The sequence below is a fragment of the Grampus griseus genome (assembly GCF_964374135.1).
Source record: "Grampus griseus genome assembly, chromosome: 3".
In the NCBI taxonomy this organism is placed as follows: Eukaryota; Metazoa; Chordata; class Mammalia; order Artiodactyla; family Delphinidae; genus Grampus; species Grampus griseus.
The window spans coordinates 5,275,461-5,291,311 of record NC_139019.1 but is presented as its reverse complement, the minus strand read 5'-3'; the positions used below and the strand labels follow the sequence as shown (position 1 = coordinate 5,291,311).

At 45.1% G+C, this 15,851-nt stretch overlaps 1 protein-coding gene across 1 annotated transcript in view; it reads left to right on the top strand.

Annotated features, from left to right (window-relative positions):
• Nucleotides 1–514: 514 nt before the first annotated feature.
• Nucleotides 515–15,851, top strand: part of NSUN2 (NOP2/Sun RNA methyltransferase 2) — a 29,069-nt gene continuing 13,732 nt past the window's right edge. Inside the window, exons 1-9 of the mRNA XM_082651015.1 lie at nt 515–671; nt 774–931; nt 2,090–2,194; nt 7,638–7,743; nt 10,049–10,120; nt 10,901–10,985; nt 12,156–12,348; nt 14,372–14,446; nt 15,582–15,712. Of these exons, the coding sequence (XP_082507141.1) occupies nt 567–671; nt 774–931; nt 2,090–2,194; nt 7,638–7,743; nt 10,049–10,120; nt 10,901–10,985; nt 12,156–12,348; nt 14,372–14,446; nt 15,582–15,712 (1,030 nt within the window). The 5' untranslated portion in view covers nt 515–566. The remainder of the gene's footprint in view (nt 672–773; nt 932–2,089; nt 2,195–7,637; nt 7,744–10,048; nt 10,121–10,900; nt 10,986–12,155; nt 12,349–14,371; nt 14,447–15,581; nt 15,713–15,851) is intronic.

Genomic DNA, 15,851 nt, shown 5'->3' with positions numbered 1-15,851 from the left:
ACGCGCCACATATAGGGCGGCGGCGGGGGCGGCGGGAGGCGCGGTTACCTGAGGTCGGGGCCCGCTGTCAAAATCCGGGGCCGCGATCCACGCCGCCCTGGCGGCCAGGAAGCAGTGGGTACGCTGACTCCGCCTGTTTCACCAGTACAAGGGGCGCGCCGCGGACTGGGCGGGAGGCGGGTCTGCCACCCGCCCCGCCCACAAGCTAGAGCCACGCCCACTCCGGGCCCGCTCCGCCCCCCCCGTCGCCTTGGTGCGCATGCGTGACCTCGGGCTGTCCGCATCGCCGCCTGAGCCCGCGCGGAAACCCAGGCCCTCGGCCAGTAGGCGTCTCTCGGCCTGCTCTCTGGAGCCACTTTCCCACTCAGGACTGTCCCCGGCTCCTCCTGCTCGTCGTTTTCCGGGAGCACGGGTCGCGGCGCTCTGGCTTGTTTCCTGAAGGGTCCTGCAGGTCCGGGAGAGGCGCAGGCGCTGACCCACGGGGTCCTCGAGCTGCAGCCCGGAAGTGCTCGCGGCCGAGGGTGGCGGCTCGCTGTGTGCGGGCGGCGTGCGCTGCCGCGTGGGCCATGGGGCGGCGGTCGCGGAGCCGGCGGCTCCAGCAGCAGCAGCAGCAGCAGCGACCCGGGAGCGCGGAGGACGGCGCCGAGGACGGCGGGAAGCGCAGTGGGGCGGTAGGAGCCGGGGACCCGCGGGGACCTCCCCGATCCCCAGGCCTGTGGGGCGGCGAAGGGGAGGCTCCCCGGCCCTGGGCACACGTCCCTCTTATTCCTCAGGGCTGGGAAGGCGGGTACCCCGAGATCGTCAAGGAGAACAAGCTGTTCGAGCACTACTATCAGGAGCTCAAGATCGTGCCCGAAGGCGAGTGGGACCAGTTCATGGAAGCGCTCAGGGAGCCTCTCCCGGCCACTTTAAGAATTACGGGTTACAAAAGGTAGGGGCTCATGCTTTTCGTATTTCCTGGAAAGTTGGGGTTAGAACGCCCAAGGTTTAAAACGCGGGTGTTATTTTTTCCTCTAAGAAGCGCATGTCAGCGGTGCGGATTCGAGATCCTGGAGGCCTTGAGGGGAGGGAGCTTAAGTGTCCTACGGCGTAGGGAAAGGAGGGATTGCAAGTTGGGAGGCCAGAATGAGAAAGGAAAATGCAGCCTGAGGAAGGGTTGACTCCTGGGAATTCGTGAGTTGAGGATGCCCACCCTTTGGAACACATGAGAATTTGTGACATTACCGAGTTTAAGTGAAACGTACAGTGTTCTCTTTCCTTAAAAAAAATGTTTTTTTGTAGTCTTGTAGGTGAGCAAGTGCGCGCCCATTGCCCGCTGCACAAAGACCAAATACCGAGGCAAGGGGCTTTTGCAGAAAGTGAAAAGGCTTTATTGCAGGGCCACCAAGCAAGGAGACAGGAGGCAGAGCTCAGCTCTCCCCGTCAGCTGTTGACTGGGGTATTTATCTTGGAGGTGGCCAGTAAGAGGAGGAGGGGGCTCGGAAATGATGGGTGGAAAGTTGGGGTGAGTTTCAAGAGTTCCCTACAGGTTCTCTGTCCTTCATGCCTGTTTATGGGTCCCATGTGCAAATTCGGGGTGGGGCGTTCTGTCTGTTACATGTGGTGGATTTTCAGCCTGTGATGTCTAAAGTTTACCGTGCGTTATTTTAGTCCCTAAACGCGCCTGTGCCACGCGAAGGGGCCTTTAGCATGTTGTTTCCATGTCTGCACATCCCTGGTCTTTTGCAAAACAAGCTTAGAGGTCTCAGTTAATCACTGTGTTTTGCCTATGGGCCTTGAGTGTGTAAGTTACAGGGTATGGTTTCAGTTATACCTTTTGAAGATGACCTGCAAGTGAAATTGGAACTCGAGGAATATTTAGGAGGGAAGGAAGGCAGTAGTATTGTATTTAGTTTATCACCTTTTAGTGGTCAGACAATGAGGATTGTTAAGCTTTGAAAGAATAGAGTAAAAAGGCAGTAATTAAAGAATGTGTTCTCTCCACACAACGATGGTTTTAGTTTTAAAACATAATCTTGAATTTACAGAGAGATAAAATTTATTAAATTAGCTTTCCAGATGGATTTGAAACTTGCTTACTTTTTAATAGCCACGCAAAAGAGATTCTCCATTGCTTAAAGAACAAGTATTTCAAGGAACTGGAGGACCTGGAGGTGGATGGGCAGAAAGTTGAAGTTCCACAGCCTCTGAGTTGGTAGGTATAACGAGGCTTCATCCTGCTGGATATTTCTCTGGAGTTTTAATCTTTCTCACTTGAATGTATTTCTTGGTAGTGCGTTTGCTGTTGGCCTGAAAGAACCTGAATATACTTTCCGGGCATTCTCCTGTTCTTCCCAGTGCTTTTTTTAATCGCTGTTAGTTCACGCTGGTGTGCAAGTTTTCCTATGTGATTTGCAGCCGTAGTGTGTTGAAGTCTTGATCTCAGTTAATTTTTCCAAGTCAGTCCAGCCTCTTACCTTCCTTGACATTACCATTTCCACCATTTCCATTTACACCCCTTGTCTTCATGTCAGAAGCGTTGCAAACTTAATGTTTTGTTGCAGGGCCCAGCCGTTAGGCCAGGTAAGAATCGTGGCACGGGAGGTAACATGGAGGGTAGCCGATGTTCAGTTTGTGAATCGCTCGGTTTATTGTACACACCACACGACATAAGAGAAGGTAATCATGCACTTGAGGGAAGGAAGGGGGTGATGAAGGGGGCGTCTCAGCATGAATGTTGGTCCCCTTTCCTGGGATGTGAGCAGGCGGGAAGTCCCCATCTGATCTGACAGTGCCTCCAGCAGCGTCTCTGTCTGAAGCAGCTCCTCGGCCTTGGAGCATAAGGTCCTGGGATGATGAGCCTTCCAGCCACTGTCTCAGTGTTTCAAAGAGTTATGCACCTGGGGTTCTCTTCTCTATCTGTCACCCTTCTGTTCCCATGCCGTCTTTCTGAGGACGTTACCAAACACCAGACGTTTCCGAACAGTCACCACGGAGATTCACACTGGTCACTGTGACTCCATTTCGGACTACTCAACGCTGCCAAAAGTCATACAAGAGAGTAGGAATCGGGGCTTCCCTGGTGGCGCAGTGGTTAAGAATCCGCCTGCCAATGCAGGGGACACGGGTTCGAGCCCTGGTCCGGGAAGATCCCACATGCCGTGGAGCAACTAAGCCCGTGCGCCACAACTACTAAGCCTGCACTCTAGAGCCCGCGAGCCACAGCTACTGAGCCTGCGTGCCACAACTGCTGAAGCCCGTGCACCTAGAGCCCATGCTCCGCAACGAGAAGCCACCGCAGTGAGAAGCCTGCACACCGCATCGAAGAATAGCCCCGCTCGCCACAACTAGAGAAAGCCCACACGCAGCAATGAAGACCCAACGCAGCCAAAAATAAAATAAATAAAATAAATAAATTTATTTTAAACAAAAGAGATAGTAGGAATCACATGACTAGAAATCACAACATAGCCCTTCACCTGGCAAAGGCTCAGCAAGGCTGCTTCAGCCGTCCTGTGTGTCAGCTGTCTCCAGTGTCTCCCAAGCACACTCCTGCCCTCTCTGCTCACTGCCCTTTAATCTTACTGTCCCGTAGGTGTCCTGTGGCTTACTTGTTTCTCAGGGTCCAGTTCAGGGCTCAGATGTGTGAAGGCAGACCCTTCTGTCTCGTAAAATGTCTGGAGTACTCGAGCACAAACCATAGCAATGCCGAGCCCTGGACTAATTTATAAACAGAAAAGTCGTTAAATTGCTGTAGCTCCACATTTCCGATGATCAACTTTGCGGTATTGAGAGTTCTCACAAAACAACAACACATTTTAAATGATTGCTATAAAAAGCTGAATTTAATCAGCATTTCCTGGCAACTTCTGAAGCTTTGACTCTTCATGTATTTCATGTTACCTTTCATTTTTACCCTTGTGATACCCTTTAGTGATCACAGACCAAGGTCAGGTTCTCATTAATCATGGGCTGTGGATTTGCTTCCTTTTCATTCTTTTGTTGGCCGTTTGGATTTTCAGTGTCTGTATCACAGATGTGCACATCATCCACCTTTAGAATGAATGCTGAATGGCCAGATGCTAAAATCAGATCAAAACCAAATGTCAGCATTATAGAATGCATTTCTGGGACACAGGACTAAACCTTCAGTATTAAGCCAGAACATTTCATGGTGTTTTTTTTCGTTAAAACGATTTTAGTCAGAGTTTAAAAGCTTGACTGTTAGAGGACAGGAAAAGGACTCAGGTGCTCGGTGGCTGTTGGTGGTCACTCACTGCATGTCCGCGGTCCTGAGGCCAGTGGACAAGGAAGATGTATTTCCAGTTGCTGTACCTACAGTGTTGCCGAGTGAGGTAGCCTTCACGTGGTGAGCTGCTCTTCCTCTCAGAGGACTTGGGTTGTAGACTTAACTCTTCCGTGCCGAGGTTTGGAGATGTGATTGATGTCCTGGCGCTTAAGCAGGGGTCATCTGATGTTTTCAGAAGCAGGTTTAAGGTTGTCTTTGTGCACGTTTCTATTTCTAATAATCTTGCCTGCATTTGCTGCCTCTCACAATCACCTGAAAACATTTTTATTCCTTCAGCCTTATGTTCAGAGGTGCAGCTTTTCGGATGCGAAGGTCTCTGAGTGTCCTCTGGGTCTGGGCAGTAAGAGGAGGTGAAAATTCAGCACGTGCTCCTGTGGGAAAGAGGCGCCTTTTCTCTGGGCCTGTTCTCGTGGGATTTTCCTCCACAGCTCCAACAAATACGGGAATTAGTCTCGCTATTATTTTTTATTTATTTCTTTCTTTTGCGGTACGTGGGCTTCTAATTGCTGTGGTCTCTCCCGTTGCGGAGCACAGGCTCTGGACGCGCAGGCTCAGCGGCCATGGCTCACGGGCCCAGCCGCTCCGCGGCACGTGGGATCTTCCCGGACCGGAGCACGAACCCGCGTCCCCCGCATCGGCAGGTGGACTCTCAACCACCGCGCCACCAGGGAAGCCCTAGTCTCGCTATTTTTATTGTTTTCTGCAAACTGTGGTCATACTTTTGTTTAATCAGCTCATTGAACATTTAACGGCTATTTTTCGCTCTCGATTTTTGAATTTGGGGTATGGGTACAGGACCAGTCAGTTCCCAGACTTGTTGGAAAGGCTCTGCAGGTGTTCTGTGGGTGAAGAACACAAGCGAGTCACTCCAGTAACAGCCAGGCATTCTCTACACGTTACTGTTTGCTTTAATTTTCTGAACATGGCTGAAGGGTGTGAGCAGCATGTTGTAAGATTTGGGTTCCTGATAGTCAACCTTCTTCCATTATCGGTGAAGTTGTGTGATAGTTTTATTGTATAAACATTTAATCAATCAAATTCACTTGTCAAGTGTGGGAAACCCATAAATCAGTAAGCAAGTAAAGCAGAAGCTTAAACTACTTCTGGTGGTTTTCTATATTGTTCAAAATGCAGAAATAGGTCATGTATTCTTCTAACCTTTTGCTACATCGTGGGATATAATATAGGAGAAATGTTTTTGGGAACCAGGTTTTCTAGAAGGTATAGGACTTATCATGTATAGGGCTTACAGCTTGGGCAGATTTCATTTTTATCCTTACTTTTCATAGACTAGGAACTGTAAGGAATTATCCTAAAGCAATTTTTAAGAGACCTTGTTTTGACAGTCAGTTGTTGAGAACACACCTTATTGTCATGCTGTTTGTGTTCTTTTTAAATGTCTGGGTTGAAGATGGTTTATCGTAGGTGTTGTATATATTTAGAGACTGTTTCTCTTAAGAATTTTTTAGGGACAAAGGGGACAGTGGTGCTTTTAATTTATCCTTAAAAGATACGACAAGTTTGCAAAATAGGACTTTAGAGACTCAGGAGCTAAATTTGAATTACATAACTATAAATTAAATACAGTTTTTTAAGATTGTTTGATGTTGAAATCTGTGAAGATTTTCATAAACATCTGTTAGCTCAAAAGAGTTGTTCCTAAAGCTATATAAGAAACATACTTTTTCATTTTAATTGTCTGTGTTTAACTGTCTAAAAGTTCTTAAATATTTTTCTCATATGAGTAAGAGGTTTCACAATCATAATAATGTACAATAACTTACAATCGAATTTTATTCTTATAATAGTAAATTTACATTTTAACTACTAGAAATTCAACCTGTAAGGCACATAAGGAAATATTCCCTCAAATTATATCTAGAGACTGCTGTCTCTATTTGAAAATGAAACTTCAGCAATGTACAATGAATAGTGGCAGGCAGCATTCAAATTTGTGGTGTTCGGTGGCTTGGTAACGTAGTAACTGGCATGTGTGCTGTCATTAGTCACGGACAATTTGGGGTTGCCAGTAGACGTTTGGATATCAGCAAAGGTAGCAGTGGGTCAGCAGGTTTTCTTCAGTTCTACAGCTGGAGCCAACCTGAGTGAATCCCTGCCATTCACCTCTAGTGAGGCCAAAGGGAGTATTTAAAGCTAAACTTTTTGAAATTGTCTGATAAGTATGATTGCATTTTGCTTCTGTATTTTTGAAACAGGTTAAATATTGAAGAGAGAAGCAGGCATAAGAGATAGAAACAAAGCACCGGGACATTTGGAGGGTGGCCGTGAACAGATTCAGCCAGTTTAATCTTCATTGTTTGGTGGAAAGTATTTTTCACATGTATCTCATGATAACATGACAGTTGAGCAGTGTCTTCAGATCTTAAGCCTGAGTTTGTGTCTGTCAAATAATCAGAGTCTCAAAGCAGTCAGATGTGTTGTTTTTCAGATGTTCCAGCTTCATTTTCTTGGCTGTCGCCTTAGCTGCAGTTTGACACATGGAAACATTGTGACCCTGCATTGTTAAGTTGAGCTCATTATTGTACCTCAGAGTTAACAATGAGTTTGGTATGATTCGTCACCGAGTGCCACGTTATGCTGAGCGTGGCCCCATGTGTCCTATCCGTGTACTGACCTGTGCAGTTGGAGCTCAGTGGGTGGGCAGGTGCAAGCTGCGATGAAAAAGCACACACTTCCTAATCAGTGGTGGTGTGATTTATAGACAGTTCAAATATATTCCCAGAAATGGCAGGAGAAGCTTCATTCTTAGGTCTGTATAAGTAGCAGCCTAGGCGCTCAAATTAATGCATTGGTGATTTCCAAGGATTTTGGTATGTAAAACATTTCAGTACATTATTGGACTGATTTGTTTTGGAAATAGTGAAAAATATAGTAAAAAGGATTGTAATCAAACGTCTGGCAAACATTCTAATACCTGCCCTACGGCATCACTTTGATTCTGTATGATCTGCATTTTAAGTAATTCGTCACCTTATGTCCTCTGTTGGCCTCCGTGCCGTCACGTTAGCTCACCACAGTGGAGAGCAGCGGGGTGGGAGGCTCCCGTTTCATCAGATCGTGGACATGCATCACCATAACTTCTCAGTGGTGTCATGTGCGTGTGTCTCTCAGAGCGCCCAGGCCGCCTGTGCCGGGGCCACGGGGCGCAGTGAGAGTGCACCCGTGTGTCCCAGAGCTCTCACGGTGCTGCTGGCCGTCACGCGAGGATGGGACTGAGCGGCCGGAACACAGCCGGGTGTCTCGTTTGGCTTATGACCTGTATAAGCAAGAAATTGTGAAGAGGCCGCTTTAACATAACCCATAAATGTTTTGCTTTCTTTTCGGTCAGGTATCCTGAAGAACTTGCCTGGCACACAAACTTAAGTCGAAAAATCTTGAGAAAGTCTCCACAATTGGAAAAGTTTCACCAGTTTCTGGTTAGCGAAACTGAATCTGTGAGTAGATGCCTCTACGTTTGTTGGTTTCCTTGAAACTTTAACTGGGCCTTAGTATCAGTCCGGTAGTTTTATTTTAACCATACGTGCCTCTGGGAGTGCCGAGGTGGATGAGGCAGGCAGAAAAACCCGCTGAAGTGTGTGCGCGCCCCCTGAATTTCTGCTAAGTTACGTGGCTGCTGTCTCGTTTGGCGCCTCTGATCGTGAAACGTCCGGCGGGCACCGTCACACATGCCGGCGTGGCTCCTTGTTTCTGGCCGCTCCGGGTTGGGGTGGCCGCAGCCGGGGGCGGGGCACAGCGCCCTGCTCCATGGGCCTCGCTCAGGAGCAGCTGCCCTGTCCGCTCTCATGTCCTTCCGAGGTGCGCGTGCCACGCGCCTTTCCCGCGGAGAAAGCAATATGCTCTCGCGGCCATGTGTATTTTATTAAAGTGTTTTACCCCGCATTTGCCAGGCAGACAAACAAGACCTAAATGCGACAACTTTGGTTCTCGTAGAACGACCTCGCCTTCGCCCTGTCAGCCCCTCCGCCTCCCCAGGTTCCCTGATGGCGGTTCAGTCACTTGAACTTCTAACCTTTAGCCTCACATCTTCCCCGACAAAATAGCTGTTCCCGCGTGTAATGCATGATTGAGTGAATGCCCATAAAATTTGGATGTTGTGAGCTTTGCAGTTTACTTTCAGTTTTTTGGGCATTCTTAATAGTCTCACGTTTAAAATCAGAAGTTGCCCCTTCTTATTTTCTAATCTCCTTTTTCTAGCCAAGGAAACCTCTGTGTCACCAGATGGTTTTTATTTCTTTTTCACTCGGAGCGTCTGTGTCCAGCTGACAGGATTATCGTGCTTCCCATGTTTCTTGCCTTGAAGCCATAACCAATTTAGAAACCTTTCACCTCGCTCCGTTCTAGTAGCTTCTCAGTCCAGGGTAGAGCTGTTCCCTCTTGTGGCTCTGTGTCCAGCTTGGTAACCCGGTAACCTGGGCTCCGCTTGCCTGGTTTCCCACCCCCATCCCTACCCTGGTAAGGAGTAAACAGAGCTGAGCACCACCACGGGCCCAGTTCTGTGCTCGGGCTCATACAAGAAGGGGTTCTCTGGCTCAGCTCTTAATCTACTTGGATGCGTTAGAGAGCAATTTAGGTTCAAACTTCAACAGAGCAGAGGGTTTGTGGGGAATGGAGGGATACACAGTCCGGTAGGTCGTGAAGAGCTGGGTTTTGGCAGCTTTGAAAGGTAGAGGACACTGGAGTTTAGTGTTGGCGGCGTGTATGGTAGGGAACCAGTCCAGATTTTTGATCAGGAGTCAGCAGGGTGCAATACTCCCTGGGTTGTTCAAAGTTGACTGCAGAGTGTCCATGAATCCAGGGACCACCTGCTGGGGTGTCTAGCCACGGGCCTGACATCCTCGTCCTACATGAATGCTCTGAGTGACAACTCGGGTGAAAACAGAAGGCAGGCTCTTCAGAATCACAGGTGTAACCCAGAACTTGGGATCCGTGCCCCTGGCGAGGCAGTCATGGTTCAGTCCTCACAGATGCAGTGCTGGCCGGAAACCCATGAGGTGAAAGGAACAGGTGTGAGTGGAGGCCTGTGTTTAGGTTCTGACAGTCAGGTGCGCAGGTGTAAGATGAGTGATGGCTGCTTGGGTGGCCTTTCCAGGACAGGGGCCCCAGGTTGTAAAGAAGCAGAAGCCTCCTGGTAGCTGATGCTCTTTTGGCTTTTTGTTAAGTGTTTAGTCCTAAGCTGTTACAATAGAGTTGTGATTGGCACAAGTGCTGGATTTCACTAAGGAACTTTGTCTGAATCTGAACAGCTGTACATTTTAACAGATGTCCTGACCCACGAGTGAAGATCTAGAGGATGGTTGGTTTAGTGAGGAGTTTTAATTATTCTCTCTCTTCCACAGGAAACATGGGGGCAGTGGTTGATGGGGACAGTTCTCAGGAATACAGAGCAGGCGTGGGCTGTTCTGGAAACAGGAGAACTAAGAGATAGAACTTACAGTTTCAGCTATGAAACTTCTAACGGGGACTTTCTGTCCTGTCCTGTGCTCGTGTTATACTTGAATTTCTAATATTCTAATGTTGTTTTGATATTTATGGTCATCCTTACTTAGTCTTTTGGTAGCAACCATTTATCCACTAGTATAAAAATCTGTCTTACTTACTGTCTATGTGATAGTACTAACTTTTGTGTTCTGGTATAATTATATGGTATTTTCCTGTTGCATTGGAAATAACGCCCAGTATTAATTTTTTTCTGCCTTTCTTAATGCCATTGCTGATTTTTAAAAAATTTTATTTTCTAAGGGAAACATCAGTCGTCAAGAAGCCGTTAGCATGATTCCACCACTGTTGCTTAATGCTCACCCTCACCATAAGGTATCGTGCATTGAATAGAAAATTCTGGTGGGTAGACCACCCTCAGTGTTTGTGTCTCTCTGTTCTGTTGAGACCTTTTTTTCTTTATATAGTTAATCATTTCTGTTTTCCTTTTCACTTTGGGTAAAGTGGAGAATGACATTTATTTTAGGTTCTTTTTGCAATTTTTACAACTCAGTTTCTTTACTTACTACTCAGATAATCTTCAGTGTTCTTGATTGACTAAATCGGTTGAAAATCATAGTGAACATGTATTGAGGACTTGTTGAATGCTGAGGATTGTTCTATGTTCTTTTTGTGAATCGATTCACTTTATTATCCGCATACCCCTGTGAGGGTAGATGCTATCACTGTCCCCCTTTTTCCAGATGAGGGGAAGGAGGCAAAGGAAAGTGGAGCCTGAAGTCACCAACTAGTCACCAGTGACTGAGCTGAGACTTGAACCCAGCTAGCTCTGCCTTTTAGCATTTTGTTATACTGCTTCTCGCACTTAGCATCTTTACTCATCATCCCTAAATGTATTGCTTTCACTGGTGTCTAGTGCCATTTTGTTCCTATCCCCTGTGGAGTAAGTATCTTTATCCTTCTGTGGTTTGGGGACATCATATAATATTAGGCCCCTGGAAGTTCAGTATAATATGCTATAGATTCATTCTATAAATAAATGTATTTGGGTTGTGAAATAGAAATGAGAAACTAGTTTTAAGTCGTTCTAAATTAAATGTAGGATGATTGATTTATTAAAAGAAGAACATCAGACATTTTCTTGCTTTTCAGTAGATTTTAGATATGTGCGCAGCACCTGGATCAAAGACCACACAGCTAATCGAAATGCTGCATGCCGACATGAGCGTGCCTTTCCCAGGTATGCACTGGGCTGGTTTTTGAAGGGTAGGGGTGCTACTTTGGTGGGTTGTAGACAAGGAAAAGAGCATAACACAGGAGGCATCAGGCAGATGGGTTTTGTGTCTCTGGAAGTAGAGCTGGACGCTGTGCACACCTGTCACTTGTCCTCAGACCCACACGTGCATTGTGGGGAGGGCCTTTACTTTAGAATTACGTGTATTTTCTTTCTCTTTTCTTTTTTTTTTTTTTGCGGCACGCGGGCCTGTCACTGCTGTGGCCTCTCCCGTTGTGGAGCACAGGCTCCGGATGCGCAGGCTCAGCGGCCATGGCTCACGGGCCCAGCCGCTCCGCGGCACGTGGGATCCTCCCGGACCAGGGCACGAACCCGCGTCCCCTGCATCAGCAGGTGGACTCCCAACCACTGCGCCACCAGGGAAGCCCCCTACGTGTATTTTCTATAAAAGCAAGTGGTGTTTCTTTTTAAAGCCATAGTAGGTAGATTGCCCTTTGAGTTTTCAGTAGTAACAGTCTCACATTGGGGTTTTTGTTTCCTTTTGACTCTTTACTACCTATGTGAGAGGCAGGAGAATGTAGTTGTCCAGAGCTGCTGTCAGACTCCCCAGGTTCAAATCCCACCGCCATTTAATAGGTGAGTTCTGTGACATTACCAGACATCACATACGAAATGGGACATCTGTCTTGAACTTGGAGGACATTATGTAAGATTGCAAAGGTCAGAGCCTCCCAGGGAGCGGGTTGACTTGACCCTGAGGAGCCTCGGCCCCTCCCCAGGAAGCAGATTCGCAGGGTCCAGAATGGAGGCCCAGCACATGTGCACTATTTTAAACACTTGTTGGGGGATTTCGTTGTTTTCTACATCTTTCTTCCCTCACCCTCCTTTTTAGTTAATCGTTAATAATGGAAATGTTACTTTTGGCACAGTAATTGGTACAAAGTGAATAATTGTTGAACAGATGAATTTTGAAGTTTTGACATTTTAATTGACTGTGAAATCCATGCCGAGCCACCTGGTTCCTTTTTCTGGACCACTTCCCTAGTTCTAGCAGATCTGAAGCTCCGTCTTACGTTTGCTCAGTTGTCCGTCTCACCTGCCAACCTAGAGGTTACACATTTCAGGAAATCGCTCCACTTACGCCACCTTTCACCTGACGCAGTTTTATGTTCCCAGAGGGGTTTGTCATCGCGAATGACGTGGACAACAAGCGCTGTTACCTGCTTGTGCATCAGGCCAAGCGGCTGAGCAGTCCCTGCATCATGGTGGTCAACCACGATGCTTCCTGCATCCCTCGGCTCCAGATGGATGTGAACGGGAAGAAGGAGATTCTCTTCTATGACCGCATCTTATGTGACGTCCCTTGCAGGTATGATTAAGAGGCCGGAAAGCCCAGAGTCCACTCAAAATCAAATCAGATATAGTCTAAAGTGAATCTGCACACGGTGTGCATGCAATTGCAGGTGTCAATCTTGTGGCAACTGGTTTGAAGAGAGAGACACTGAGCGTAAATCAGAAGCCAGAAACTCAATTTTAGTGATAAAACAGAACGAAGAGATCAGAAAGGGGGTGGTTTTGATCGTCTTGAAAAGGGACACGAAGAAGATACCTGAGAGGCAAGCAGTGTCGTCATAAAGCCTCGTTAACAGGCATTTCAGGATGTTAGTGCCGCGAGCGATTTGCTTGTGCTTATTTCCGGTGAGTATGTAGGATACTTGTCATAGGATAATACGTGATCACATTGGGCTTCTGTGGTGAATCTTATGTAGCACAGTGAAACTCAGGGGTTCCAACCTTTGGGAAACTCAAGTGTATTTGTACACGTGCCTTTCTTCAAGTTTTACAAATAAATTATAGAGTTTTAGAGTTTACCTATAAAAGAATTTCATGGCATAACTGAATAACTTAGTTTTTCTAAAAAGAAGAGAATCAAACTTAAAACGTCTGTTAATTTCCTGGAGGCAGTGACACAGGCAGTGGTGTCACACATGTTTAATACCTTCTGAACACACGACCTTGTTGAGACAAAGTACAAACTTTGTTGAGACAAAGTTTAGTACAGACGCTGCCACAGAACTTTGTTAGCACTAAACACAGTGTTTAGATATGACACATCGGAATTAAATCCTGTCTTATTTAAACAAGGGGCAGATTACTGCTGGTGGCAGAACTCATTAGCACTGAGTGTGACTGCCTGTCAAATTCCGAAAGAATTCTCCTTCACAGAATTGAAATAGGTCATGAGCTACGTTCCTTTCTTTCTAGATTGCAGCTTTTTAGTTTTCCTTTGGATCAGAAAAACTGATTTTTCCCACCCCTGTGTTTTTGCGATCACAAATATCATACTGTGAGAAAGACGTGACCTCATGAGCTCTGAGTTGTAAGCTGAGGGAATTAGAATTTAAGCCACCACCATACATGCAAGGGATGTCATTTGAAAGCAGTTATATCGTATAGGACGTTTCCATCCTGCAGACCCTTCACCTCAAGGACATGTGACTAGACCATCAAGGAAAATTAAATTTTACAGAGAAAGCCAGCAGACACAGGAATTACTCAAATTCTGAGTAGATAAAATTCGACATGGACAGAAAGATTAATTGATCAACTCTGTATTATGGAATTTACATGTAAATGATTTCCATTAAGTAAAAGCAGAAATTAAAAAATGTTTAAGTGTGATATATAGAAAAATTTTGGTAAAGAAATTAAATTGGCTTAATTGAATTTGCTGTGGAAATCCTTTATAAGTTTATCATTATTCTTGTAATTCTGATTAAAATGTTACTGTTGATTAGCCAAGTTTCTTTTCTAAGTAGCAGGATCAAAAGGTTCTGTGTCCTAGGTCTGAAGATTAGTTTTTTGTTTTGTTTTGTTTTGCGGTACGCGGGGCTCTCACTGTTGTGACCTCTCCCGTTGCGGAGCACAGGCTCCGGACGCGCAGGCTCAACGGCCATGGCTCACGGGCGCAGCCGCTCCGCGGCATGTGGGATCTTCCCGGACCGGGTCACAAACCCGTGTGCCCTGCATCGGCAGGCGGACTCTCAACCACTGCACCACCAGGGAAGCCCTGAAGATTAGTTTTGCTATAGTATTTTTTCTCAAATGAAAACAAATTACTATCTCTTTGTTGAGAGAGGTGTTCTTTTCAAATCTTTATTTCCTTATTGCATTGAAATGGAAGTGCAATTGGTTTACTGTACTAGAGTGTCCCCAAAACAAAAATAGAAAGTTTATTGTAGCTTGTGAGAATTTAGATTGTTTTCTAATTGGTGTTTATAGTAATAATAATGATACCTGTTTTGTAATTTAACTCGAATATGACATATTTGTTAAGCTGTGATCATCTAACTGGTACAGAGTTTTAAGTTTTTAAATATCTTTCTTTGCAGTGGAGATGGCACTATGAGGAAAAACATTGACGTCTGGAAAAAGTGGAGCACCTTAAACAGCTTGCAGCTGCATGGGTAAATAAACTGTAATTGGTAGCCCTGTGTGACTAAGAGATTAGTGAAGGTTTATGGTTGAATTACCTGGGCATCCAGAGCTTCAGCTGACTGACTGTAATCCTCAGAATGTTAATGGCCACCTTCATGCGAGTTTGCTTATTTGTCAGAAGTAGTTGTTTTTAAAACCTCCCAAGAGTAGGAAACTGAAGATTGTATACATTTCAGGTATACATTTATTGAGAACGCCTTTTATAAAAGTTTCCTGTCACATTTCAGACATGTGTTTTCCATGAAATGACCATTTCTTACTAATATTTCTCCTCTCTGTTTTCAGTTCTTTTGTGTTGAATTATTTTGCTTAACATTTTGACCTCTCAGAAATGTGTTTTGGTTGTCTTTAAAGAAAATTTGGAAAGTTCTTAGAAGTGAAAGGGAAGAGAAACTCTTATAACTCAAAGAAAATTTCTGTCATGCCTGGTATATTATAGTGTTTTTCTGTGCAGAGGGATTTTTAAAATAGCTGTTTTGATTTTACTGTCTACAGAGCTTTGCTTTCTTTTTTTCACTTAACATTAAAATTATACAAATGTAGAACTATGGGTGATCTGGAGGGTACTAATGAATATTTACCATAAATAACTTCAGGAAATTTTGTTTCTCTGTTAAAAACTTACTACTGTTTTTGTGAAACAGGCAATTGGGAATATAATGTACTAAGAGATACAAACTGCTCATGGAAAGAAAAAGCAAATATTTGTATAAGTATGGAGACTTTTTAATAGTGAAATTTAGCTAATATATTGAATTCATTTGTTAATCAGCTTTATGCTTTGCTTGTTGGCATGTTGGGAAAGGTTAACAACAGTAACAACATTGTAGTAACAACATATAGTAACAACATCTATAAATAGGTGCTTTTTAGATAAACAGGGAACATCTTATATAGGGTTAATCTTACTTCGCTTAAAAATCTTAAAATTTTTGTTGTTATTTTTTTCTTTATATGGGAGTTGCTCATCTTACATAGAGTATTTTATATTTTATTATGTCTGTCATAAAATTTGTAATGAATATGTGCTACAGTCAGTGCCTCTGATGTATGTGCCATGCGGATGTGCTCGGCACATGGGGTAACCTAGTCTCCGGCCCTTAGTTTACAGCTGCGGATTGCAACTCGGGGCGCTGAACAGCTAGTGGAAGGCGGCAGGATGGTGTATTCTACGTGTTCACTAAACCCCATTGAAGATGAAGCAGTCATAGCATCTTTACTGGAAAAGAGTGAAGGTAAGTGCATGATGATCTTTCAATAAGAGTATGTACTTTTCAAAACCTTTATTGCTATAGTGTATTTTTCTGTAGGCTTTTTCTACGTTTGCTTGTGTGATTAGCCTATAAATCCTAAAATGAGGTATCCCTGATTAAA